The 24,890-nt window shown below is 39.5% G+C and overlaps 1 protein-coding gene across 5 annotated transcripts in view; it reads right to left on the reverse strand.

The window, feature by feature from the left end:
- The window catches only part of grip1 (glutamate receptor interacting protein 1), a 78,491-nt gene that overhangs the window by 37,128 nt on the left and 16,473 nt on the right, over positions 1–24,890 (reverse strand). The window contains exon 1 of one of the 5 annotated variants that reach the window (XM_085137192.1): positions 13,238–14,377. The exons of 2 other annotated variants lie outside the window; for them this stretch is intronic. In XM_085137192.1, the coding sequence (XP_084993318.1) occupies positions 13,238–13,373 (136 nt within the window). In that variant the 5' untranslated portion in view covers positions 13,374–14,377. Of the gene's footprint in view, positions 1–13,237; positions 14,378–24,890 lie in introns of those variants that run through there. 2 more of the 5 variants (XM_085137193.1, XM_085137198.1) reach the window with 2 other exon arrangements.

Below are 24,890 nucleotides of genomic sequence, written 5' to 3' on the forward strand. Positions count from 1 at the left end.
ACACAGAGCTCCTCCCCTCACCAGCAGCTAAACACACAGAGCTCCTCCCCTCACCAGCAGCTAAACACACAGAGCTCCTCCCCTCACTAGCAGCTAAACACACAGAGCTCCTCCCCTCACTAGCAGCTAAACACACAGAGCTCCTCCCCTCACTAGAAGGTGATTATGTGAACAGGAGTTTTAAAAACTGATCAACACTTTAGAAAGAGTTTCTGGAGGTCATTAAAGATCCTGTTTGAACAACATAAAATATTAAACACTTATAAATGTTAGCTTTGATTAAGCTCATGTTACTGTTAGCTGTTTAACTATTAACAGTTACCCAGTAACTACATTAACTATCGGTTAAGTAATCATATGCAGTCAGTTCTGCCCATCTGTGACATTGTAACAGAAAGTAAAATTCAAATTATTAGAAAGCTAGGAAGTACAATATTAGAAAGACAAAAGTGAGCAGCAGCTCCAACAAAAGCTGAGAATTGAAGTTTAAGGAAAGCAGGATTTATCACATTAGTTTGAGATACATGTACCTAATAAACTGGAAACACTCTGAGGACTCTGAAGAGTAAAGAAAAGAAGGAAGTCGTTGTTCTTTAATTTAAAAGAACTAATTAAACATCAAATCCAAATAATGTGGAGAAAGTGCTGTGAGTCCCGAGAGGCCTGCAGATTAATTAAGGTGGATTTCTGCTCTACTTTCCGCCTCTCTGGTCGAGCGTGTTCATTGGCTGCAAAGATAATCCAGCAGCGAAAAGCACGCCGCCTCCGAACCAGCACGGATTCAATCTGAGCAAATGGAAAAAAGAAGGAAACGTGGGCCGGCAGAGTCGAGAGGATCTAACGCAGTCACACATGAGAGCATGTGGGCGTGATGGCAGAGCTAACGGCAGCCGAGAACACAGGAGGACGGTTTCACCACTTCATCAGAAAAAAAATCCAAAGCAAGAGTCGATAAAAAAAGAGAAACAAAATTACTAATTGAGGGCCAGCCCTCCCTCCTGCAGCCTGTTTTCCTCTTTAATCTCCATCATGTTGAACACAGGACCAGTTATGCTAATGAGGGCCTTATTTAAAGCTTTAATTAGCTAATTTTTCTGTGTCAACAAGCCTCACACAGCACAGGACTGCTGTGAACTCTTCGCCGTGTTACAGTCACTTCATTAAGGTGCAAATTTATGCATTGTAATGTTTCAGCATGTAATGAGATCAGCGAGCACACGGAGAGGAGACGGCGGGCGGGCGGCGGGCAAGCCCGAGAAGGACAGGTTAGTTAGAGGTGTGGCCTGAGGCTGCAGACCAACACTTTTAACCTGTGCCCCTCAAAACTGGCAATACAAGGCTAAAAATACGCAATATTCTCGTATTTATTTATTAATATAAGTGATTAAGTGAAGTGATGAAACAAACAGTGGAGGGATATAACCACACATTAAGGTTAAAGGACAGCTTCAGGTCATTCCTCCCACCTGAACCATTTCAGAATCAGCTCATTGTTTCTGCTTATGTTTTTACAAAATGATTATATGAGATTCTTTTTATGACTCAACAGGAATCAAAGCTAAAAGATGAGCCTGGTATCAAATATAGGCAAAAAGAAGACCTTTCATATGCAATAATTAGTTTTGACTGGCCACCTATTCCACATGAGTTTGGTTGATGTTAGGTTTAATGATCTTTCAGTTCATTTCCCATTGTATGAGTGCTGCAGGATAATGATTTTAGATCTTTGCACATCCCGTTCTCTCATTTCAAAATCAGGATTTTTTTGTTCAGGTCCATTTTGTTCTGCAACAAAAAATCATTTTATTATGTGCTATGTGATGGTTTATCCTTTAGGGTGTCTTACTCTTTTCCTTTTTCAAAGAACACCAGAAGACAAACACCAAAGAACTACATCCATCCTACACAAGCTTCGGGAAAATCATGAAAATACATTTTAACCAGTCACCAAAGTCCAACACAAAACAATCCACCAACTCTGTAATGGCAGTAACGGTAAATCAGTGAGTTAAAATACTTAAAAACTTCTTCAATTAATGATCAACGGTGTGCTGAAACAACTTCTATGACTTTATAAGGATATGTGTCGAAAGGATATCTGCAGCATTTGAACTCAATCTGGGGCACCCTTTCCCGTAATACCGACTCGCACCATAGGATGGTGCCATGATCCAAACAGGCATTGAGAGTATAGTCTTATTTACAATAGAATCCACCTGAGGAAATAGTGATGTGGCAAAAGAAAAAAATGGCAAAATGCTGCCCCTGGTGGTGAAAGTTTTAGTTTAGCTTTGTAGAGCATAATTACAAAAAGTCCTTCCTCCACAGCTCGATTCAGGTATTTGAGTTCTTACTTACAAAAATCATGAAACAGTAAATAAAAGTTAGTATTTCTTCATGTTCACGAGGATAGAACTGTTACATTTTTTAGCACAGTCACAGTCAGCACAGTGATTGTTTTTCACAGCATGTATGCAACAAACATTCAAGACTCATCAGAGGACCCATCACACTGGCAACCAAGAAAATAAGTTATCTTTTAACTCAAACCATCATATTTTTCAGGACTTAACTGTGTAGTTTTTAATACATACACCCAAACTAGTAGTTTCATATTAATATTAGAGATGGCACGATACCACTTTTTTATGTCCGATACCGATACCGATATCATAAATGTGGATATCTGCCGATACCGATATGAATCCGATATAGTGTGTTTTTTAATCAATAAAACTGTTTTTTAATATCTTGCTTTTGTATAAGTTCATACTCAAGTTAAAAAACAACAACAACACTAAAGCTATTCTGTTATACCTGTATGTAAAAAAAACACACTGCACCCAAAATATTTCATAGATCAGCAACGCTGATCAATCTAATAAAGTTAAACCTACTCCATCCTCCCTATTCTGGTATTTTAAAGAGTACTTAGCAGAAATATTAAGCAACCTAACTAATAGGGTTGCAAACTCCCAGCAAAAGAAAATAGGGAACCACCCCCCACCCTCTTCCTCATGATGCTTAATCAATGTAATCAACTTTAATTTGATGCAGGGTGAAAAAAAATTCACAGAAATAAATTATTTTTCAAGAATAATTAAATAGATTCAACATCTTTCTTCAACAGAATTGCAGACTGCATAGATGGTATTTTCCCAAAGGAAAAAGTACTATAGCTTACTAGGGTATATTAGACTTAACAGTTACTATATACAGTAATGGACTTCTATACATTTTACATCAGATTAAAACTTTGGGTGTAGGGGTCAGATAATTATTTATTAAAAGCTAGACATTATAAATGAGAATAAGAAAGAAAAGTATGTCTTTGTGCCCCCTTTTCCCTGTTCATGCCCTATCGGCCCCCCTGGCTAAACTTTGCTAGATCCGCCCCTGCACAGTTACCAGCTGTCAGCTGCTTAGAAAAGGATCCTGCTGTAGAAAGTAATATTAAATAAATTCTAACAACAGCTGATCAAGTTTAAACGTGCTGCTGTTGTTCAGCCGCTGGTTTCCTCTTTCTGGTGCAAAGTGGGCCAAAAACAAAGAAGAGAGACGGACTCACAACAGAAAAGCCGATCAGCTGATCATTAAGCAGTTTCACGATTGAAGTAGCAGCAGGAGAGACAGAGAGAGAGAGGCAGTTGCTCTATATATCGGTTGTTAAGCTTAACGCGGGAATGCTTTACAAACATTCAGAGATGAACTTACACACTTGCTTTACTTCTCTCTGAGATAACTTCCTCAGAGATGAAATGTTTGCTAGCAGGCTACAAATACACACAGCCGCTCTATCACGTGACCACACTGCTCCGACGTGCTATGTTATGAGCCGAGTTACGCCGTGTCGCAAGTTTTGTGAGGTGCTTTTTTGATATTTAATGGATCGGATTACATTTTTTATTTCTCTCCGATATCCGATCCAGTAATTTAGGTCAGTATCGGACCGATACCGATACGTAATATCGGATCGGTCCATCTCTAATTAATATTATATATATATTTATTAACAATCTAACGATCCAGTTTGTGGCCTCTAACCTCCAACTTCTAAACTCAGGCACACAGTTTCCAGCTTCCAGCTTATAGCATCCAGGTAGCATCTAGCCTCAAGCTTTTAGTATCTAGTCTGCAAAAGTTCCAACCTTCAGCTTCTAATTTCTATCTTCTAGTTTTCAGTTTACAGCCTCCAATTTTGCCATTTTACAAGTAGAAAATGGTTATTTTCTGCTCTTGGATGTGAATCAATAGATATGAGACTGGTGTGTGGAACATTTGAGTTCAAATAAATTAAATCTGTGTCCAGAAACACAAATCAATACATTGTAAAATACTCAAATCAGCAGAAACTGACATGAGACTGTATAATATTTACAAATGATAAAGAAAATAAAAACAAACATCCCTCACGACAACTTAAAAAATAAAGCGCAGCCGTTTATCTCAATGGTTTATAATTTTGGTAACAAACAGACAAACCAATCCGGTCACAGCGCTCCCTCGGTGCAGGTAACAATGTTTTCTCCCTCTTTGCTGATTTTCTGTCGTGCGTTAAGGTGAATTCTAGGAGGTAGCGTTTCAGACACGGTTAAATGGACTCGACTTTAAAGGACTGCATGGAGGCTTCACCGGACAACCTGCTCTACCTCCTGAGGTTAAACGCAGACGCTGAAGTGAGCATTACAGACCAGGACCAGAAACAACTGATGTCATCTTTGTGTGAATGTTTTATTCATGAACTCTTTCAGATGCTCGGTCCAATAAACCAGGTTAACAAGGTCAAACCAGATTGAATCAAAGAGGAAATACGGGACGAAAATCACCCTAAACAAGGAGTGAGGAGAGGAGGAGAAAGAGTGTGTGTGTGTGTGTGTGTTAGCCAGTCAACCAACCTTAAAGTGCTTTCATATACAATCACACGCTGTGATAAACACACACACACACACACACACACAAAACCCCGTTCAGCTATCTTAGTGAGGACCTTCATTTATATAATGCTTTCCCTAGCCTCTTACCCTAACCATTAACCCTCTGGCCTTGTTAAAAATCACTACCCTTTCAGCTTGTTCGTGGCCAAAAATGGCCACCCCTTGTTTACGTTTACAAAATGCTATAAAATTCATATATATTAAGAAAAATTCCCACTTTTTTTGACATGATTTTTTAGATTAGTACCAGTGCTGTTCATGAAAATCAAAATTTCATTCAAATTCATAATTTTAACCCTTTAAATACCAGTTAGATCACATAATCCTAGGAACTCATAAATGGAAAAAATCACAAAACCCCAATTTTTTTCCAAATAAAACATGCCATCTGATTTACTTTCTAACCATGATGGAGGTTAGATGCATAGCAATAATTAACAGTATCAATGACTTTTATACATCTTTGTTTTTTTGTGCAGTGACAGAAAAACATAAAAACTTCCTCTCAGCTTGTTCGTGGCCAAAAATGGCCACCCCTTGTTTACGTTTACAAAATGCTATAAAATTCATATATATTAAGAAAAATTCCCACTTTTTTTGACATGATTTTTTAGATTAGTACCAGTGCTGTTCATGAAAATCAAAATTTCATTCAAATTCATAATTTTAACCCTTTAAATACCAGTTAGATCACATAATCCTAGGAACTCATAAATGGAAAAAAATCACAAAACCCCAATTTTTTTCCAAATAAAACATGCCATCTGATTTACTTTCTAACCATGATGGAGGTTAGATGCATAGCAATAATTAACAGTATCAATGACTTTTATACATCTTTGTTTTTTTGTGCAGTGACAGAAAAACATAAAAACTTCCTCTCAGCTTGTTTGTGGCCAAAAATGGCCACCCCCTGTTTACATTTACAAAATGCTATAAAATTCATATATATTAAGAAAAATTTCCACTTTTTTTGACATGATTTTTTAGATTAGTACCAGTGCTGTTCATCAAGACCAAAATTTCATTCAAATTCATAATTTTAACCCTTTAAATACCAGTTAAATCAAATAATCCTAGGAACTCATAAATGGAAAAAATCACAAAACCCCAATTTTTTTCCAAATAAAACATGCCATCTGATTTACTTTCTAACCATGATGGAGGTTAGATGCATAGCAATAATTAACAGTATCAATGACTTTTATACATCTTTGTTTTTTTGTGCAGTGACAGAAAAACATAAAAACTTCCTCTCAGCTTGTTCGTGGCCAAAAATGGCCACCCCCTGTTTACATTTACAAAATGCTATAAAATTCATATATATTAAGAAAAATTTCCACTTTTTTTGACATGATTTTTTAGATTAGTACCAGTGCTGTTCATCAAGACCAAAATTTCATTCAAATTCATAATTTTAACCCTTTAAATACCAGTTAAATCAAATAATCCTAGGAACTCATAAATGGAAAAAAATCACAAAACCCCAATTTTTTTCCAAATAAAACATGCCATCTGATTTACTTTCTAACCATGGTGGAGGTTAGATGTATAACAATAATTAAAAGTATCAATGAGTTTTATGCATCTTTGTTTTTTTGTGCAGTGACAGAAAAACATAAAAACTTCCAAAAATGGCCACCCCCTGTTTACATTTACAAAATGCTATAAAATTCATATATATTAAGAAAAAGTTCCCCTTTTTTTGACATGATTTTTTTAGATTAGTATCAGCGCTGTTCATCAAGACCAAAATTTAATTCAAATCCTGACTTTTAACCCTTTAAATCACAGTTAAATTACATAATTTTAATGATTTACAAAGGGATAAAAGCATAAAATCCCCATTTTTTTTCCTAAATAATACATGCAAACTGATTTATTTTCTAACCATGATGGAGGTTAGATGCATAGCAATAATTAAAAGTATCAATGAGTTTTATGTATCTTTGGTTTTTTGTGCAGTGACAGAAAAAAAAAAAAAAAATCCCTCTAATTTTGTTCGTGGCCAAAAATGGCCACCCATGTTTACGTTTTCAAAATACTATAAAATTCATATATATTAAAACATTTTTCTACTTTCATTGACTTGATGTTTTAGATTAGTATCAGTGCTGTTCATCAAGACCAAAATTTAATTCAAATCCAGACTTTTAACCCTTTAAATACCAGTTAAATTACATAATTTTAATGATTTACAAAGGGATAAAGGGATAAAGGGATAAAAGCATAAAATCCCCATTTTTTTCCTAAATAATACATGCAAACTGATTTATTTTCTAACCATGACGGAGGTTAGATGCATAGCAATAATTAAAAGTATCAATGAGTTTTATGTATCTTTGGTTTTTTGTGCTGTGACAGAAAAACAAAAAAAAACTCTCATTTTGTTCGTGGCCAAAAATGGCCACCCATGTTTACGTTTTCAAAATACTATAAAATTCATATATATTAAAACATTTTTCTACTTTCATTGACTTGATGTTTTAGATTAGTATCAGTGCTGTTCATCAAGACCAAAATTTAATTCAAATCCAGACTTTTAACCCTTTAAATACCAGTTAAATTACATAATTTTAATGATTTACAAAGGGATAAAGGGATAAAGGGATAAAAGCATAAAATCCCCATTTTTTTCCTAAATAATACATACAAACTGATTTATTTTCTAACCATGATGGACGTTAGATGCATAGCAATAATTAAAAGTATCAATGAGTTTTATGTATCTTTGGTTTTTTGTGCTGTGACAGAAAAACAAAAAATCCCTCTCATTTTGTTCGTGGCCAAAAATGGCCACCCATGTTTACGTTTTCAAAATACTATAAAATTCATATATATTAAAACATTTTTCTACTTTCATTGACTTGATTTTTTAAATTAGCACCAGTCCTAGTCATGAAAACCAAAATATAATTCAAATTTAGATATTATACGCTTTGAACTGGGTGTGGTTCCCAATCAGCCAGAGTTCACACCCAGTTTCACACCTTGGCTCAGGCGATTAGAGGATCATCAGGGGGTCCCTTTGTCCCTCTTGGGGTGGGGGGGACACTCCCACCTTCTTGCCATATTGCCAGAATAAATGGTCTGGAAGCTGTTAGGTTGACTTACAGCAGTAGCAACGTCTGCACCTGCATAAACTCCAGGACACGTTTACAAACAGTGTTTGTTGTTGTTTGCGCTGCAGCTGCAGGTTTGAACTGTGCAAAATGTCCTGTGATTGGGGTTTTTTTTTGTTTTTGTTTTGTTTCTAGAGTTAATATTTTGGGTATGGTCTCTTTTTATGAAAAATACAAGAGTAAAAGTGCTTTTCACATGTGCTTCAAAGCTAAGTTTGACTGGGAACCTCAAAGCTCAATATCCTGCATCCACAGGAATTCACTGCAGCCTATGTAATGTTTGATGCGTCATTATTTATTCCAGTCTATCTTGCAAATACATGTTTGTGCTGCAATGTCATGCACAAACACAAACTATCAGATCCTTAAGACCAAACCTATGTCAAAATTGTTTCATTATATTGGTCCATTGGAGTGTGGTAACCCATCAACCCCACCTAGTGGAAACCAAGAATATTACATGAAATTGCTTGCTTGGCAGAAAATGGGCCAAGGATGTCATGTGGTAGAAAAAATGAAAAACTACAATTTTCATGTGTTGAGTTTAGAATGAAAGCAATTTTACCTAAATTGCATGCTATAGTACTGCCAGTAACAAGGAATCAAAAAAGGTGGTTATAATGGGTTTCAATTGGCCAAAAATGGCCACGATCAGTAAAAACAGGAACAAATTGGTGTATAGTGAATATTATTGACATTATTAAGTTGAAATGTTGAAAATTAAAAATTTTTTAAAAAATGCACACCTTTGGAAAGTTTCATTCCATTTGCATTAACAGAACAAAAATGGTTGAAAACCGAATAAAGAAAGTGGCCAAAAATGGCCAGATAGAGACCAGAGGGTTAAAAATGAATGCCTAACCCTAACCCTTACCCTAAACCTAACCATAACCTAATTGTAACCCTGACACGAAAACCACATTTTGAGCCTCAAAAGCGCCTTTAAATGCCTTCACATTTGTGAGGACCAGGATGTGTGTCCTCAATAGTGACTGTTGGTTCTCACAAGTATAGTAGAATGCAGATTTCGGTCCTCACAAAGATAGCTAGACAGGAACACACACACACACACACACAGCTAGCTGGTAGCTTTGAGAAATGCCTCCTGGCAGCTCTGCACTACACACACAAATGGTTTATTTTCACACAGGAATAATAAGTTCAGTGTCAGCTATTAGCATCCAAACACTCAAATATGTTGCTCTTAATTATTAAATAATTAAATTTACACCCATAAGATTCCACAAAGGCTCCAGAAGGTGTGTGGATTTCTTTTTGTTTAATCTGTGCAGAGAATCGGTCCAAATGTGTTCCTCGAGTTCATTCAGAAACTTCTGAGACACCAAAGTGCCGCTCGCGTCGTCTGCTCGCCGCCCGCAAACACTTCTTAATAGGTGTAAACAGTTTAGTAGACGGCGAGTTCAAGTCCTGCTTGAGTTTTCTCTGCAGGGAGACAGATGGAGACGGGCGAGGCGTGAACCAGAGTTCAACCAAAAATATAGGCAGTTTTTTCATTTTAGCTCAGCTGACAGTTTTCTAAGAGGAACGTGTCAGAAACACACTTTCCTAGAAGCATGTGGACACAAAGAAGTTTCTGAGGGTGGATTTCACTTGAAAGCATTTCAGAAAACATTATCTTGATTTTGAAGGGAAAAAAAGCCATCAGGAGGACTGTGAAGGTGAAAAAAATAAACTAGAGCACAGTAAGCTTCAATTTATCACTACCTGACTGGTTCCTTTGTTAACTCCCAGCTCAGCTCCCATCGTCTCATCAGAGTTAAAAATAAAGAAGAAAAACTTCAGAATGTGCTTTAAAAACACATCAAAGGGCATCAGAACAAACAGAATCACAATCAGAGACCAGAATAGAGTCAAGACGAGACCAAAATAAACTGAAATTCACAGCAGATCATTACCAGACAAGGGTCTGACCACACTCCTCCTGCCCTAAAGCTTAAACTCCTCCTGCTTTATCACCTGCTCTTTCCGTAACGTGAAACTAAATTTGCAACATGAACATCATGTTTTGTTCTCTAAGACCTTAAAATAGCGTCTGAGAACATAAAACGATCAGGAAGGTGTTTGCAGACAAATTTAGGAAGCGGGTTATTTTCTCGAAAACATGTTTTTAAACCAGAGGAGGCGTCCCCTGCTGGATATCAGAAAGAACATCATTTAAGACACCTCAGTATTGGCTTCAATCCTCACTCCTGGAAGCTACGTCCATCTGTTGCATATATCAGAGTTATATTGATGAATAACCTCGAGCACCGATGATGATCAGACTGATTAGTGATAATTTACCAATATAGGTGGTTATTAGCTTATTTTTGCATTAATTCAGGGGGCCAAGTGGGTGAAAAAATTGCAGCAAAGTTTTTTTTTAAAAAGCAAAAGAGAAGAACAGATTCACTGCTTATTACAGAATGCTGGCCAGACCCACTTTAGATCAAATTGGGCTCTTTGTAGCCCATGAACTAAAAATAAGTTTGACACGCCTTCGCTGGCGCGTCAAAGTTACATCATCATCATTAAGAGATTCGTATTAAAGTGAATCAGCCTCGCTAAGTGACCAACACTTCCATCGAGTTCAGCTGTCTTATTTCTGTCTGCAGGTGACGTGAACGCTGCTCGTGTGCAGCGACGCTCGTTAAACTTCATTTGTCGGTGAAAAACTCGGCTGTTTGTGTGGAGAGCTCGATGATGAGTGGAGGAGAGACTGGTGACACGTTTTACACAATTACAAAGCGGACTGGACGAGTTAGTCGAGCTATGAAGAAGACAAAAGGCAGGCAGATGTTATGACTTAATAACACTTCATCTGCTCAACTGATGTCCATCCACTTCAGCTCACTAATTACTACAGACTGAATCATTAATCGATAAGCGAATGAGGCTCTTCAGCTGGGACAGCTTACATTACTTTCTCTTCTTGCTGGAAGTGGGAAATAAACTCCCCGGTGTGCATCAGGGAGGGAGGATAGCGTGATCCCACGATAACACTATGGAGATCACTCAAGCGTAAGACAAAGTCCACAGAAGAACAAAGAAGGAGAAGAAACCAATTCATATGATCCAGGTCCACACCTGTGAGGCTAAAAACAAACCTGCATCTCCACCACCAGACTGTAAACACACCAAACTTACAGTTTAACAAATCAAAAATCAAACTGTCTGTCACAATATGTATCCATTCAGTCATAAACAGCATGAAATGGAGGAGATGGGTTGCAAAGCAACTTGCAGATGCACAACAGCTGTAGGCAGGCTAAAGCAGCTTATACGGCTGCTAATAAGACGTCTAGAAAAACACCAGCAACGTCAGAAACAGGCTTCATTTATCCACAAACACAGAGGAAGAGTCTGGAGTGTGCTTAACTAGTCGATCTCAGTAGATCCACCAGCATTAGCTTTGTTGTTGCTGCTGGTGCTCTATAAAAGTGGCCGAGCGTAAAATAAGTGTAAAAGGAACCCCCAGATATGGGTCACAAAAAGACATATTATCTAAATGTAATTAAAGATCAGATAATTAAAGTGGAAGTGTGAGCGCCTAGAGCTAAACACATTATTCACGACTTGGTGTATCACAATCTGCTCCTGATGGGGGAGGAAATCCCGACTGGTCATATTTGGAGCAAAAGTTTCGTAGGTTCGGTCAAGAACATGGAACAAAAAAGGAGTAGAAACTACCGCAGGACGCCAAAGAAGGACTGAAGCGTGCAGACTAGAACAACACAAGACGTCAAACCTGGAATTAGTGTGCGTTTTCCCACATTGTTCACATTCCTTCCTGCAGTAAACATCCTGCCCTGTTATTACCCACAAACCACCTGGTTCATGTCATCTGAATACCTGAGTGAGCGTGTGTGTACTGTAACTGAGCAGCTTCACTAACGACCTTCATCTATAATACAAGACCTTAAATAAATACACACACACACACACACACACACAGTGGGAAGAGCAGTATTTCCATCCCTTCACAGGACTAACCTCAAAGTCTTCACCCTGAACTTTACTCCATCACCTTTAAGAGGACTCAAACTTCTACACTGAACCAAGGTGAGTCTTCACAGTAAAAAAAGCAAAAACATACACACAGATAAAGCTACCATCACAAACACACACACACACACACTCACACACACCCTGCTAACCCTGAAATTTATTCCTTCATCTTACAGGGACTCGAGCTTTGACTCTATGAGGACATCGAGTTAGCGCAGTATGAGAATATAAAGACATGCGTGTCCCCACAGGACATTTAATTCAAACTTCAAAGTCTTCATCTCCTCTTGGGAACTCATTTTAGTTCCCCCAAATTGGACTAGCTCTAAGTTCCAAGCCTTCAACCTGAAATTTTCTCGATTACGGTGGTTTTCCCTTCATAGGGCTCACTCTTTATTTAGACTCATTTTTTGTTCCCATAAGGAAGTCAGGTCCCTAAAGTTTAAGAAGAGCAAACACAAATACGTCAAACCAATTGCAATAAGACACACGTACAGCCTCCCCCCCCCCCCCCCCCCCCATTATATCATTACTATATATAGGACTCGCTTTTTGTCCACACGTGCTTCCACGTAACCCATAAATACAAGACCTCACACTAAATATTTCCACCACTTTAAAGGTCTCGAGCCAACCCTGAAAGTCTTCACCCTGACATCTGCTCCCTCACCTTACGGGGGAGGTGGAGTGCAAGAAAGTACCCACAAGCCAGTGTCCCAGGAAACAAATTAAAATAGCACACACCCATGGAGTCGTATTTCCATCGCTTCAGAGGATATACGTTTGTCCCCTGAAGGAAGTTGGGACCCCACATTACAGAAAAATTAGTGCATAAATGTCCCCCCAAAACACAAAAATTAAAAGACATCACACACACTCATTGGATTTCTTTTACTTTTGAGGAGTCGAGCTACCTGTAATATCCTTGTCCCTGAAATTACAGAAATTTTGTCCCCTTGAGGAGGTCCCCACAGAGCACTAAAGTAAACACACTCGAGTCCCCACAATTTAAAACGGCGCACACCAACACAATCTAGGCCACTTTGAGTGCCATAATCTGTTGATAAGCCTCTCTCTCTCTGCATCATCTCTCTACCTCACTCGCTCTACAGTAGGACAATAAAACAAAGCCTCTCTCTCTTTCTCCATTGTTTCTTTATGGGACTCACTCACTCAGTAGGTGTGTGTTGTACTTGCTGGTGTAGTAGTAAACGTCTTCGTAGCCTTCCTGGTAATCATCATCCGCCCGGTACCTCCTCCCTCGCCTCCTCCTGCTCAGCAGACGTAGCAGGGCCAGGAACCGCTCCATCCCCACCACCTCCACCACAATCACACTGGGTCCAAACTGGGCCGGGCTACGCTGCAAGTTGACAGCAAGGCCAATAACGGTGAGGGCTAAGCGTTTATTCCACACAGAGAGATAGAGAGAGTGAGATCAGGTTTCCTCCTCCTCGCCTCCTCTTTCTGCTGCGCACACACACACACACGCACACACCTCTGGATATCACACACACGCATTAGCGCACATGTAACACACACACACACTCCCTCACACACTCCCCCACTCACTTGCTCTTTGTATTCTCTCCTCTATCTGCAGCCTCCCTCTCCTCTGTTCCCGTCTTCTTTCGGCTGTTGGTGCATCTAGCCGGGTTCAGCCAATCACAGAGCTCGCAGCTCACAAACACACACACACACACACACACTTTGCTCGCTTGCTGCTCTCGCCCTCTAACACACCACTCCTCCATCTCAGCCCTTCATCCTGCACTTCCTTTCCTTCATTAGATCCTTCCTTCCTTCGTTATCTTGTCCCTCTATTTCCTTCCTTCCTTCAATCCTTCCTCTTCTTTCTCTTCCTGTCTTCACATTTCCCTTCCTCTCCTCCTCTTCCTCCTCATTCATACACTTCATTCCAGTGTGGGGGGAGGGGAGCCGGTGAGTGAATTCCTCAGAGTCTTCTGTAAGTGTACCAAGAGGAGGAGAGAGGAGAGGCTTGGAAACGTGCAGGTAACTGATGGAAAACTGGGATAAAACCAGATTTCAGGAACTGAAAACCAGGATTATCCTCCTGGTATCAATATCAAGGTCCTGTTTGGGGTTTGGGAGAGCATTGGTGTAGTTTTACACTCGATTCAGGAAACAAATGAAGACACAAACCACAGACAAAAGACGTGAAACCCGGATGAACATCAACAAAGAGCTCTCAGGTTCCATTTACCTCAGAAACAAGTGAACAACATCTGCAGTCACCTTTGGCGCACATCTGGCTGACAACATCAACTCAGGGACAGCCACAGGTCCACCTTACATGATGTTAGCAGGGCCAGATGTGACTTTTTAGGCCACATCTGGCCCTGCTAACCTTTGCCGTAACCGACATAAATCCCAGCTCCTTACTTTTTGCCTCATCTAGTTCTTGACAACCGTTGGAGTTGCAGTCCAAAGCCTAGCTTGTGACATCTGGGCAACATCTGGCCCGAACAACTCTCGCTGTACGTCACAACCATACTGGCTTGTGACTTTTGAGCCACCTCTGGCGTCAACTCATAGACAGCTCCAAGTACAATTTATATGTTTAGTGGCATTTGAGGAACATCTGGCTCATCCAACCTTTTACATAATTGACATCTGGATCACATCTGGCTCATCCAGCCTTTGCTGTAACCCATGTAAAGCTCAGCTCGTGACTTTTGGGCCTCATCCGGTATCAACTCAAAAACAGCTGCCAGTACACACATTCAAACACACATTAGGTGATATTCGAGGAACATCTGGCCCTGACAACCTCTACTGTAACCCAGCTCGATATCAGTTTGTGACTTTTGAGTCGCATCTCAGGCATTACAGCTAAGACTGTATTTTTTTTCCCATTTAAACTACATTTACAGCACAAAGACAGAACTTGTAAATAGATCATATTGTATATATACTGTAAACTTGCAGGATGTTTGTCAGGTTAGTGAATAATTGTGTTACATAATCATAATTTTTTGGAACTTTTGGTTTCAAGCTCTTATACTTTTCCTGCTTGCATCACACAAAGAACTGATCACTCCATCGCTGCCTCGTATATGTCACACCGTGAAAAGCCCGACTGTAACGGGGTAATCAGTGTTATTCACCTTCAGTGTTTTGAACACCTGACCAGTGTATAATCCCTGCAGGTGTTCTTGGTCGGCCACCCAGAGTCTACACAACCTCCACAGAGACCTGAGGTCCTGACCTCACGCTTCCTGCATCAAAAGGGTCTGGTCAGGATAATAAATGGAGACACTTGTGCTAAAGCAAGGACTAAACAACGCTGAAAACAGCCTCCACTCTGAGTCAGTGGATGTGATCTGCTGAGGTAAGCCTGCTGCATGATGGCAGCATCCTCTGGTACCTGAGTTCATCTTAAACAAGGCTTCACAATAACACGGGCACTAAAGATCCTGAAACACCTTCATGATTATATCCAGCTGCTGACAACATCTGAGAGATTTTTTATTAAATAATAAAAAATAGCCAACTTTTGCTTTTACCCTCATCTCCATTTATTTTATATTTATGCAATAATCGTTTTTTGTCTTTTGCTGATCGGAGCTACGCTGCTGACAGATGTTTAGAATTCATCATATGATATACGCCGTCATTTTACTCTGCCTTATTTATTGATTAATAAAAATGATTAAATCACAATGACAAATAAAGAGAAGAAGCAAAAAAGAAAATAAAAACATGATCATGATCAAAAATGATATACGAAGACACTGACAAAATGAAACATATAAAATAAAATAAATAATAAATTACTGAAAAATTATACTTTCAGCAATGATGAATAAAGTGTGCAAAAAATAGGTAATAATATTTGGCATTAGTTAAAAAGCATAAAATATGACTATATTAATAAATAAGATACGTTACACAAAATACAGTAAAAAAATAAACAGAAAATAATAACAAAATAAAAATAGAAATAAGTGTAATAATAACAACAAGTAAAAATTAAACACATGTTTAAAAAAAAAAAACTGGAAAAAGAGTATTTTTAAAAAAATAAGGCTAAATAAATCCTGGCAGGCTTACACACCGCCTGTGGTCCGACTCCAAACTGCAGGAAATCTTGTGAACTGGAATTGATCTCAGCGAGTGCATCTTCAACCAAAATCTTCAACCCAAAAATAAACATCTGAGAAAGCTGTAATGTTCTGATTTTTCATGCCAGGAAAAATAAAATATAATGTACAACTTAGAAACGCTGGAACACGTCCCAGTGGACTACATGATCTGCTCGGGTCAAACATTTAGCACAATGTCAGAGCTCTGTTGAGCCAACCATCCCTTTAACGTTAACTAGTGATGACTTCATGAACTTCTTCACAAATAAAATTTTTATCATTAGAGAAAAAATTACCAATAATCATCCCACAGATCTAATATTATCTACAGCTACTCTTAGTTCCATTGATGTTAAGTTAGACTCTTTTTTTCCAATCGATCTTTCTGAGTTAACTTCAATAATTACTTCCTCCAAACCATCAACGTGTCTTTTAGACCCCATTCCTACAAAACTGCTCAAAGAAGTCCTGCCATTGATTAATTCTTCGATCTTATATATGATCAACCTATCTCTAATAATCGGCTATGTACCACAGGCCTTCAAGGTGGCTGCAGTTAAACCTTTACTCAAAAAGCCATCTCTAGACCCAGCAGTCTTAGCTAATTATAGGCCAATCTCCAACCTTCCTTTCATATCAAAAATCCTTGAAAGAGTAGTTGTCAAACAGCTAACAGATCATCTGCAGAGGAATGGTTTATTTGAAGAGTTTCAGTCAGGTTTCAGAGTTCATCACAGCACAGAAACAGCTTTATTGAAGGTTACAAATGATCTTCTTATGGCCTCTGACAGTGGACTCATCTCTGTGCTTGTCCTTCTTGACCTTAGTGCAGCATTCGATACTGTTGACCATAATATTCTATTAGAGCGATTAGAACATGCTGTAGGTATTACAGGTATTGCACTGCAGTGGTTTGTATCACATCTATCTAATAGACTCCAATTTGTGCATGTAAATGGAGAGTCCTCTTCACACACTGAGGTTAATTATGGAGTTCCACAGGGTTCGGTGCTAGGACCAATTCTGTTTACATTATACATGCTTCCCCTAGGCAGCATCATTAGAAGACATAGCATACATTTTCACTGCTATGCAGATGACACCCAGCTCTATCTGTCCATGAAGCCAGATAACACACACCAATTAGTTAAACTGCAGGAATGTCTTAAAGACATAAAGACTTGGATGGCCACTAACTTTCTGCTTCTTAACTCAGATAAAACTGAGGTCATTGTACTCGGCGCTGAAAAGCTTAGAAATATGGTATCTAACCAGATTCTTACTCTGGATGGCATTACCTTGGCCTCCAGTAACACTGTGAGGAACCTTGGAGTCATTTTTGACCAGGATATGTCTTTCAACGCACATATTAAACAAATATGTAAGACTGCGTTCTTCCATTTGCGCAACATCTCTAAAATTAGAAATATCCTGTCTCAGAGTGACGCTGAAAAACTAGTTCATGCATTTATTACTTCCAGGCTAGACTACTGCAATTCATTATTATCAGGATGTCCAAAAAACTCACTGAAAAGCCTTCAGTTAATCCAAAATGCTGCAGCAAGAGTACTGACAGGGTCTAGAAAGAGAGAGCATATTTCTCCTGTTTTGGCTTCCCTTCATTGGCTTCCTGTTAAATCCAGAATTGAATTCAAAATCCTGCTCCTCACATACAAGGTCTTAAATAATCAGGCCCCATCTTATCTTAATGACCTTGTAGTACCATATCACCCTATTAGAGCACTTCGCTCTCGCTCTGCAGGCCTACTTGTTGTTCCTAGAGTATTTAAAAGTAGAATGGGAGGGAGAGCCTTCAGTTTTCAGGCCCCTCTTCTGTGGAACCAGCTTCCAGTTTGGATTCAGGAGACAGACACTATCTCTACTTTTAAGATTAGGCTTAAAACCTTCCTTTTTGCTAAAGCATATAGTTAGGGCTGGACCAGGTGACCCTGAATCCTCCCTTAGTTATGCTGCAATAGATGTAGGCTGCCGGGGGATTCCCATGATGCATTGAGTTTTTCCTTTCCAGTCACCTTTCTCACTCACTATGTATTAACAGACCTCTCTGTATTGAATCGTATCTGTTATTAATCTCTGTCTCTCTTCCACAGCATGTCTTTATCCTGTCTTCCTTCTCTCACCCCAACCGGTCGCAGCAGATGGCCGCCCCTCCCTGAGCCTGGTTCTGCCGGAGGTTTCTTCCTGTTAAAAGGGAGTTTTTCCTTCCCACTGTCGCCAAAGTGCTTGCTCATAGGGGGTCATATGATTGTTGGGCTTTTCTCTGTATCTATGAAGCGCCTTGAGGCGACATTTGTTGTGATTTGGCGCTATATAAATAAAATTGAATTGAATTGAATTGAATTGAATGTGTCGTTTCTTTCTTGAATATGTTGACGTGAACGTGAACGACAGCTTTTGTTGTTTTTGCGTAAAACTCTGAGCGACGGTCATGACATGATAACTGATCACAAGGACGGAGGTATGAAAAGATCCACGCTGAGCACGATTATTACTGTTACTGTTAGTTTGATTTGTTTGTGTTTGGTTGTTAACAAGTAGCACAATTAAGTAAAAGCAGATCTAAATATCTAATGATATATGTATAAAAAAATAATACAATAAAAACTATAGGGGAAAAATAATCAGTACAAAAAAAATAAAAGCATAAAAGGTGTTTATATAGACCAAACTATATTGATGTTTATTGGGGGAAATCATCGCAACATTTATCAATAATGAAAAGAATCTAGCCTAGTTTTAAAAGCAGCTTTACAGATGTTGCTATTTTTGGTTTTTAACAGCTACACACTCGAGTACAACCCTCAAGTATTTGAGTAAATGTGATTCAGCTTCAGAAAATCTGCTGAAGGCAGCACACAGCGAAGGACAGACTGCTGTGAAATCATAATAAAATATTTCTACAGTTTAAATTCCTGTTTTTTTTTTTAAATCCGTTTGCCAAACGGTGGATTGGAGGGAAGCTTGCCGCTCGTCCAACTGGGTCCCAGTCGGCCCTGTTGGCTTAGGAAATGACAAACGGGAGGGGGGCAGCAGATTGTGATCAGAGGGTATTTTAATCATGCACATAAGGAGGAGATTAACCAGGTTACTGAGTGTTTGAGGGTCCCGAAAACGATCAGAGCGGGGACGGACTTCACGCCAAAATTCGGCCGTCAGGCTCTGGGACTGTTCTTAAGCCAAGAGTATGGCGGCTTGTGGCGGCATGAGATTTCTACAGAAAGAGAGGGAAAACCCAGAATATCACCAGAGATGAGTTTAGACACAGGTGAACTGGTCCGGGCAGGTGAATCTGGACCTTTCCTCTCTGTGTGGCCATCACACTCAGCCCCTCTCCAATGTGACCTTTGACCTCTGACACACAGTGACTGACAGCTGGTCACCAGGGTGTTCAGTGACAGTCAGAAAGCCCTGTCTCTGAGCTGTGAGTGCTGACTTTTGACCCCTGTCATGTCCAGAAAGCTCATGTTTCCCACGCTGTGCTGAAGCCTGACAGGCACAAAACTGCTGATGGAAAAATGACAGCACACGCACATAAACACACAGACACACATATACACATGCTCCCATAGTAAATGCATTGATTACTGGATCAGCAGCGGGAGTGAAGGAGAAGCTTCAGATTTTGTGGATCCTGCTGCACTGACACCTTTTGTCACCTGATAAAATCAGCACTCTGCTTTCATCCAGGTGAGAATGAAGTCATGTGGAGTCAAGATTTTTTATTTTTTTTGTTCCTCTCTGAAAGTGACGTTTACACTAGGGCTGGGTATCGTCACTGATTTCTAGAATCGATTCAATTCCGATTCACAAGGTCCCGAATCATTCGATCCACGATTCGATTTAATTCGATTCAATTCGATTTGAATCTGGGAAATTTTGACAGTCAGAAATATTATAATTCAGATCAGTACATTTACATATTTTTGTATCAATAAAAAGGAAGCTGACACTTTCCAGACTTTATCAAAGGTGTGAGCATCACAGCAGAGGCCTTTGTGTCAAAGTAGCTGAAGATAAAACACAGAAAAACATGAAGGCAATTTTCCTGGCCTGGGATTTAATAAAAATATTCTGCAGTACATCAAAAACGAAAGAAAACCATTAATCAACACATGAACGTTACCTCTGAAGTTACAGCGGTTTTATTAGAGACACAGCGTTTTGCATTTTGCATAATTTTAAAAAGTTGAAATTTGTTCAATATTGAACGGCAGAAATTAGGTTTTCTTTTCGGAAGTAAGTAAAACGAAAAAAAAAAAACGTCGGCTGACAGCACTGTAAACAACGGTAGACTTGTGGGTAACAAGCAAACGAATAATGCAGAAAACAGACAGACAGGGAGAGACAGAGAGAGAGAGGGAGAGAGAGAGAGCTGTGCATGAAGTGTGATTTTAACGTGGTGGAAGCAAAACAGCAAAAGTAAGAGGGAATTCATGATGATGTTTATGTGAAGCGTAGTTTGGATCTTCTTTTGCTGCTGGTTCGGTCAGTATTGAGAGAGATAAAACTAACAGCTTTATGATCAGTGCAAAAAGGGCGTAAACACACAGCGCGGACCCGCGGATCAGAATCAGCTAGCTGTCGGCTTTCAGCCCCGACCGTCAGCTGAGAAAGGCGACATCTCACTGATTCTGATCCATCGGCAGGTCCGCGCTGTGTGTTTACATTTTTGTGCAGAATCCGTGTTCCTGCTCTCATTTACTGTCTTAGCTGTTTGGTGATTGTTGAAATTTTGTGATCTTTCACCTGAGATTCTGGCATTTCGGGCAAAATAAATTTATATTAAAAAAATCGATTCAGGATTTTAATGAATCGATTTTATGTTATCCAAGCCAGAATCGATTTTAATCGATAAATCGATTATAAAAACCCACCCCTAGTTTACACCCAGAAGGAGAATCTGCTGCAACCATCTCCAAACAGCGTCACATCTTAGACTGTGCACGTGATTTATTTTCCTTTTACAGTATAAGAAACACAAATCTGAGGCACATGACTTGAAGCTTCAGAACACAACTGCAGACCACGCATGAACCGAGCAGCTGGATCTGCTTTCTTTCTAAGAATATTTCCTATTACCATCTGACGCACGTTTGTGAAGATTGGATACTTTGACCCCTAATGTCTGATCTCACAGCGACTCTAAAACTGAATCAGTTACAGCTCAGGTCTACTAAATGTTATAGATGCAAACCTGTCTGTAAGGGCCTCTCTGCCGGGTTTAACTCTGCATGTCGTTGTCTAGTGCAGGAGGTGTTTAAAGGTTGCAGCACTCGCTCGTTGCTAGCAGAAAACTAGCTGATTAGGAAGATTACACTTATCTCAATGAGACATTACTCCACCCATGACTAACTGAGGACACATAATTGTCAACTGGAATGATGCGTTAAGACATTCAGGTGTGTGGACGATGGCCTGCTGCTCTATCTGCTAACATTAACCAAAAACTGGCTAATCTGGTAACGTAACCTGTGTGACATGTGACACGCTGAAAGCACTGCATATGCTGGAAGAACCACCAGGAGCTTCAAAGAGAGATCTGTGAATATAAATGTATAAAAAAAAAAAATCAAACTATGGAAAACCTGGAGCCCCGGAGCAGACCCACAACACGCGGGACAAACTACAGGGAGAGGACGTCTCCTGGCTCAGTCAGCATCCACCTGCAATAGCGGAAGGAGGTGGGCGGAGAGAGGGATGTGTGGGCATCCCTGCTTAGCATCATTTACTTTATTTTCCATATAAAACAGAAAACTATATTTTCACTTTAATTTGTGTTTGTTTTATTTAAACATGTTGGTTCGTTTAGACGTGATTCTCATTATTTTCTGCCAATTTGCTCCAAGAGCAAACTTAATGCATTATTTTACCAGAGGGCTGAGTAAGCACCACCAAATAACAACCAGAGCTAAACTCTAAACCAGCGGTTCCCAAACTTTTTTTGCTAGGCCCCCCTTTGTTTTACAAGAAAAATGTCCCCCCCCCTCCCCCCAATGTCCACACCTACACGGGTATTTTTGAAAACGCAGCTGTTTCTATGCGTTTGGACTTTTCGTCCACACGTAAACGGTGTTTCGAATCACCGAAAACGGAGATTTTTTAAAACTTTTTTGCATTTCCGTGTGGACGAGGAATATAGAGTTCGTCACGCAACGTCAAAGGTATGTGCCTTTTTGCTTTGCGCCACGTTATTGTTTACATGAGATGAATTGCAGAAAGGCAGAGACAAAATTCTGTTAATCTGACTATCTTCAGGTTTTACACGCTTACATTTACACACGCAGTTACTGTCCCTCCATTTACAAAGGCAGAGGCGTCACGGTGTGATTATTTTACATGTAGTTGTTTTTTTCCTGTGTAATAATATTCAACATTACTATCAATACATTTTTCAAAAAATGCCTCTCTGTGCAAAATGGGTTTAAAAACATAAACAACTGTGGGATACTGTTTGTCCGTGATTTGAACCGGGGGAACAAATCGTGGCAGGATCAGCCTGATATTATTTGTATCCCACTGTAACTTTACTGTATAAAGAGCTAACATCTCCAAAATGTCAGGAGTAGTTAGTCATTACAACAAGTGTTTGTGAACTAACAATCAAGAATGTGGGATACTGTTTGTCTGTGATTTGAAGAGCCCAGCGCTGCTCCCGACAAAGGGAAAACCAAATCTGCAGGGGAGACCTACCTTGGCACCTGATCAGGTGGGAAAGGGAAGATATGCTTCACCATATTTTCTAGTCTTTGGCTTAGAATGAAGTTGGTTTGGAAACATATTCAGCGATGCTTCATCTCCTGCTTTGCGTTTGTGTGAGAGCCCCGTGCTAGCAGTGTCCAAGCGTTTTGTTTTTTTTCCCTTTTCATACCGCGCCCCCCCTGCAATGGCTTGGGCCCCACACTTTGGGAAGCTCTCCTCTAAACTAACACAGTATGTCATGCTGGTCGTTTTTTCACCTTTTTCCTAATGTTTGATTAGTGAGTTCATGGTGAAAGCAGCTGCGTCTCTGCCTGCATGGCTGGACTACGATACGGTCATTCAGACAGTGTTTTTAAATTTTCTTGCATGAGCTGCTCTCACAACACAAGAGCTGCCATTAAATGTGAGGGAAGAAAAAAAACAAAACAAAAAAAACCACATCAGCGGGCCCTAAAATTAGACTGGCTCCGCCTCCCTCACCTGTCAGACACGCCTGAGGGCTTTAACAGCCCTCCAGATGCCAGCCGGGCAGATGGTCGAGTCACATTTACTGACACAGGTGAAAAAAGAGAGAGACGGAAAGGGAGAGTGATGCTGCTGCTGCTAAAAATGACAAGTGAGGCTTCATTTGCATATCGCTGTCAGGATTCTGCTGCTCTGCAACCTGATTGGCTGCCTGTGTGTGTGTGTGTGTGTGAAATCCATTTCTCCACGCTCCTCTCTGAGAAAGACTTTATACTCTACCTCCCCCTGGTGGTCACTCAGAGAAGCTGCAGCTTTTAAAAGACAAGTCTGAGGAGAAGACAAAGTGTCAGACGCTTTAGACATCCAATTCCTGCCAAAAATACCCATGATTTAGCTGGGCAGACATGCAGACAGCGATTGATAAAGCCAGAGGGAGGACAGCAGAGACGTAGAGACCCAGAAACAAGCAGAACAAAAGAGAGCCTTAATGGACTGCTGAGTGACTGACCCTGATTCCTAATGGACACAAACACATGCTGCATTGACTTTAATTCATTCCCCGAAGGGTCGGCCTAACCTGAACACAGACCAGAGGAAAAAAAAAAAACTGCTGGGCAACAGCTGTCAGGAGCCACACAGATTCATCTCAGAGCAACAAAGAGGTTCAGTCAACAGGAACTCGTGTTATTGATCCAGAGGGGATCGTAATCCATCACACAGTGATTGGGCATTTCAGAAATCTAAAAGTTAGTTTTAGACTTGCAATTAAAAAAATTTTGATTAATTGAGGGACATTTCTTCCAGCTGCACCACTTTAATTGCTTTCAGTTTAAACAGGCTTTTATTTGAACACCTGGATTAACTTTTGTGCTAAGCACCAAAAGCAATCATGTTGGTTTGAAATGAAATAAAGATTTTTATTGCGAGTTAACATTTTCCTAGTTTTACACTGCTTTTACAACCTGACATGTAAAGTGTAGCAGCCTACATGAGAGTTATCTATTTCTATTCATATTTAAAGAGCTGGCTATTTTCAGCCAGCCTGGAAGATGAAATATGGCATTTTTAATTCATAATAAAAGTCGCACCTTTATGGTTGTGCCACCCTGAAATCTGAGAGCAAACAAATCACTGGAAGTTGTTTTAATAATCACAACGGTTTTGAATGTATTACTGCTGATGAATATATATATATATATAAATATAAATGTATTATTTTTAGAGTTATATACAATAAGGATTTTTGAATTTATCATTAAAACAACTGCACCCCCGTTTTGGTGTTTAGATATGAAACTATAAAAATAAATTAATTATTTGAATACAGTCAAAATATATTCAAACTAAAACAGTTTTTCAGGATGAAGTCCTGAAATCATGAATTAGAAATAAATTATTTTAAACAGAAATGATGCAGAGACACAAAGATCAGTCTGCATGTGGCATCATTAACCTGAATATGAGCAACAGACGTGACTTCATCAGACTCCAATGACTCTCCTCTGCTTACAGAGAGAACTTCTCACTTCTGCTCATCT

This window comes from Neolamprologus multifasciatus, chromosome 17, assembly GCF_963576455.1.
Source record: "Neolamprologus multifasciatus chromosome 17, fNeoMul1.2, whole genome shotgun sequence".
Taxonomy (NCBI): Eukaryota; Metazoa; Chordata; class Actinopteri; order Cichliformes; family Cichlidae; genus Neolamprologus; species Neolamprologus multifasciatus.